Genomic DNA, 5,000 nt, shown 5'->3' with positions numbered 1-5,000 from the left:
GTTGGTAATTTTAGTCCTGAATCATAACTAATTTCAATGATTTTTGGTGTTGAATGGTACTGTTGCTGATTATTTGTATTCTTCATAATATTTTTCATTGGTTATGTTTTCACGCCATTTCATTCTTTTTTATTCTATCTTACAGATTCTTATTATATTAAGAAATCTTTTTAGAATTGTCATAAAATATTTTGCAATTTTGATCTTTAGATATTGTATTTTATTGACGTTAAGTTGTTGTTTTTTATTGCACTATTGTTTTTTTATACTGCTTGAAATATGTGGAAATTATGGATATATATTTATTTTCTGTATCATCATCGATTAAGCAATTGTCATACAGTATCACAGACAACGCACTAACAAGGTCGCAGTCGATATGATACAATCTGATAATTCTGTAAATAATCATGCTAAAAATAACACAAACATAGCCACAACCACTGCACATCGATTGCAACAAATATAATTCAGGTGAAAATTTACAACACATTTACAAAGATTTTGATACAACCTTCTACAACTCTCTTAAGGATCACAACAAATGTAAAAGATGTGTGATAACGACAACAAATACAATACAGTAGGTTAAAACAACTAAAATACAGTGAGGTCAACAAATAATACAGCTAATTATAATTTATTTAAAAATCACAGTTATTATACAACCTTGTAGTGATCACAACCAATATAACAGGTCTATAGTAATCATGCAAAATACAGTACAACCGGTCACAACCCCTAAAATACAGTAACGACAAAAAAAAATAACGCTACAACATGGTTACAGAATCACAACAGGTAAAATACATCTTCAAATACAACCCCTTTTTTCCTTCACGAACCTATCCACAACCCAACACACTCCACAACCACGCACAACCCAAAATCCAACCCTAAACACGCTTCACAACCTCCACCATGAAAACCATTCCCGAAACGCACTTTACAACCTCGCACAACCCAACAACCTCCCTGAAACGCCCTCCATAACCTCCACAACCCTCCTACAACAGGTGGGCGAGAGTCTGCAGCTGACCCTCTACAAGAACGGGATCGTGGTGAACGACGGAGGCTTCAGAAGCTTCGAGGCGGTGAAGACGAGGCAGTTCCTTCAGGACATCCTTGATGGCTTCTTCCCCTCCGAGCTGCAGGCCGTCTATCCCGAGGGCGTGCCGATCAAGGTGAGGGATGGAATAGGAATAGGTTTGAAATAGGTTCGAGTGCTTGGGAATGATTGATAAGGGGGCTGGGGAGGGGGGGAGTGGGGATGGTTGGATTGCTAGGAATGATTGCGGGAGGGAAAGGGGGGGGGGTGAGGAGAATGAGGGAGGAACGGGAATGGCTGGAATGCTAGGAATGATTGGGGAGGAGTAGGATTGCTAGGAATGATTGGGGAGGAGTAGGATTGCTAGGAATGAGTGGGGAGGAGTAGGATTGCTAGGAAGATGGGAGGAGTATGGTGGGGAGGAGTAGGATTGCTAGGAATGAGTGGGGAGGAGTAGGATTGCTAGGAATGAGTGGGGAGGAGTAGGATTGCTAGGAATGAGTGGGGAGGAGTAGGATTGCTAGGAATGAGTGGGGAGGAGTAGGATTGCTAGGAATGAGTGGGGAGGAGTAGGATTGCTAGGAATGAGTGGAGAGGAGTAGGATTGCTAGGAATGAATGGGGGGGAATAGGATTGCTAGGAATGAGTTGGGGAGGAGTAGGATTGCTAGGAATGAGTGGGGAGGAGTAGGATTGCTAGGAATGAGTGGGGGTGATTTGTTAGGTTTGAATCCATCGAGGTGATTAGCGTGAGGATGAGGACGAGGATTAGATCGTTAGAATCGGTGATTAGAAACTGGGAAAAGTAGGATTAGATCGTTAGGATTAGTGATTAGAAACTAGGAAAAGGAACATTAGATCGTTAGGATTGGTGATTAGAATATAGTAAAAGTTCATTAGAATTTACCGAGCTGATTAGCGTGAGGAAGAGGAGGAGGAATAGATAATTGATATTAGTGTTTCGAGTGATTAGGATTTGTGATTAGATCTTTGACGCAAGTTGAGACATGTTCCGAAGAGCTTTCGGGTTAAAGTGAGAGTGAATGGAAATGATTGGAATGATAAGAATGATTCGAGACAGGGATTTGAGCGTTTAGATATGATTAGAATGAAAGGGATGGATGTGCGATTAGAAGTGGAGATTCGAATCTAATTGAATGAATAGTGGGATGAGGATAATTAGGTGCAATTATTTATTAGAATCTACTGGTATGATTATTTTTTTAGAATAATCAGATTAATTGAGTGATTAGAATTGAGTGATTAGAAAGATTAGACCGCATGATTCGAGCGCTTGCGCTGACCCCCCCCTCCCTGCCCCCAGGTACGGGACAAGCGGCAGGTGATCTTCCTGCCGAACTCCTCGCGGCGCAAGGGCAGCAGCCGCCCCCCCGTGCCCCCGAAGCCGCGCCTAGCCACGGCCTCCGACTCGCTCCCGACGGGCTCCTCGCTCACCTCCGTCACCTCCATGATGTGCAGCAGCGAGACGGACCCCCGCCCGGGCGAGCTGGCCGCGCCCGTGCCCGCCGAGGCCGCGCCCGCGGCGCCGGCGGGGGCTGAGCCCGGCGGCGACTCCTCGCACCTCTGTCCCGACGTCGACTATCGGAGCGAGTCGAGCGACGTGAGCAGCCGGCGGAACTCCCTGCAGCGCGGGAGCGACAAGTCCGAGGGCGAGGGCGGGGGCAGCCGGGCGGAGGTGGGCAGGCGCGGAAGCGACTCCGGCCGGCGCTCGACCGAGCTGGGGCGGCGGGGCAGCGAGCTGTGGCGGCCGACGGAGGCGCCGGCGGCGGGCGTGCCCATCATGCGGCGCGAGGGGCGGCGGGAGAGCGAGTCGCGGCGCGGCTCCGACCACCGCACGCACCAGTGCCGCCGCGGGTCCGAGTGCCGCCGCAGCAGCGAGCTGGCGCGGACGACGCTGGACCTCGACCTCGGGCGGAGGATGACCTCGAAGCACCCGCTGGAGTGGAACCGCATCAACCGCACGGCCTTCCTCCTCAACGACGACACCTTCGACACCAACGGCAACCAGCTGCGGCGGGGCAGCCTGGGCGTGATGGGCGCCGACCCCTACGACATGGACAGCCTCAGGAAGAGGAGGACGTCCGTCGAGGACTTCCTGGCCAAGGTCCCCACCTGCGTCGTGAAGAACGGCAAGATCGTCAACCTGCGCGAGGAGGTCGCCGACATGCTCATGGTGAGTGCGCGCCCAGGCCCCGCGCTGAGCCGCTCGCAGGGGCCGCTTGTTTCCTGTCTACCTAGTGAGGCCATCAGCCTTTTCATTGTTTCCCCCTTTTTACTGTGACAACGAACGAGAAAAGAGAAATAAGTGAGTAGGAGAGAGTAAATACAAAAGACACTAGACAGTTTTTTGAGGATACTCAAGGGTGTGAGGAAGAATAATGTCATTTCCGTTTTTTTCCCACTTTCAACGATTTGTTTCCTGAGTTTCGTGTATAAAAAAATCATTATCATTATAATGCTGATAATAACAATATGTATTTATATGAATGCCATTTTTCTCTCAATCGTCCAGCGTAGTTTTCAGTGCTTGATATGTTTAAAAGTGTGAGTAACAAAAAATCTAAATAACCAGTCTGCAATATATAATGAGAAACCATAAATCCACAAGGAAGGGAGCATGTGAGAGATGCGTTCGCGTAAATGGTCAGACTGGATTCGATGTACCGGATTCACTTACGCGAACGCATTTTGGGGGCGCGGTACTTCCATGTTAAACTTTTTAAAATTATTTTTTTCCATGATATTTCTGTCACAAAGAATTGCTTTCCATGTCTTGCCACGATGCATGATAACACAGTGATAATTTTTCTTTTCTTTTCTTTTCCTTCATCTCTCTTTATTTGAGGAATTTCATGATTATTAGGCGATGCGTTAAACAAGCATGTTACATTGATATTTCTGTCTGTAAACACACACACACACACACACACACACACACACACACACACACACACACACACACACACACACACACACACACACACACACACACACACACACATTGCACACCAGACTCGCTATCTTTATATAATTAAAACAATATAAAACTTTAACTTATAAGACTGGAATATAGCCAGAATGGTAATGATGACAATAATGATTATATTGTCAATATAAGTTATTTACTATCATTAATGACAATTGCATCTATAATAAAAAATGATAAAGGTAACGATTATACTAAATGCAATAATAATCATAAGACCAAGGGTGATGATTTTTATAATGGTGATAATGATAGTAAATATGATAATCATTATGGTAAAAGAATGATAATGGTGATTTTAACAATAATGATTATGATGATATTAATGATGGTGATGATGCAGTACTATTCCTACTACTAATGAAAATGATAACAATAATGATAATGATAACAGCATTAATGACAGTAATAATAATGCTAATAATAATAATAGTGATAATGATAGTTAGAATGATGATAATAATGACAATACAAATAATTATGATAATAATAATGGTAATAATAATTATAATAATCATGATAACAGTAATAATAATAATAGGAATAATAAGGATATTAATGATAGTAATAGTAATAATGATAAGTACAATAGTAATAATAATGATAAGGATAATTAATGATAATAATAACAACATTAGCAATGATAATAGTAATGATAACAATAATAATAATAATAATAATAATAACAACATAAACAACAATCAAAATGTTAAATAATGATGATAGTAATAATAATGATGATAGTAGTAATAATAATAATAAAAGTAATACTAATGATGATTGATAATATTACTATTACCGTTATTATTATTATTATTATTATTATTATCATCATTATTATTATCATCGTTTTGTTGTTGACGGTACTATTATTGTTATCATTATTATTACTGTTATCATCGCCATCATCATCATCCCCAATAACACCACCAACACACCCCCACTA

General features: G+C 42.7%; 1 protein-coding gene across 1 annotated transcript in view; it reads left to right on the top strand.

The window, feature by feature from the left end:
* The window catches only part of LOC119598025, a 30,505-nt gene that overhangs the window by 9,409 nt on the left and 16,096 nt on the right, over positions 1–5,000 (top strand). The window contains exons 5-6 of the mRNA XM_037947669.1: positions 1,017–1,184; positions 2,372–3,241. Coding sequence (XP_037803597.1) covers positions 1,017–1,184; positions 2,372–3,241 — 1,038 coding nt within the window. The remainder of the gene's footprint in view (positions 1–1,016; positions 1,185–2,371; positions 3,242–5,000) is intronic.

The sequence above is a fragment of the Penaeus monodon genome, chromosome 40 (assembly GCF_015228065.2).
Source record: "Penaeus monodon isolate SGIC_2016 chromosome 40, NSTDA_Pmon_1, whole genome shotgun sequence".
Taxonomy (NCBI): Eukaryota; Metazoa; Arthropoda; class Malacostraca; order Decapoda; family Penaeidae; genus Penaeus; species Penaeus monodon.
The sequence above is the reverse complement of the archived record's forward strand: the minus strand, read 5'-3'. Positions and strand labels throughout refer to the sequence as shown.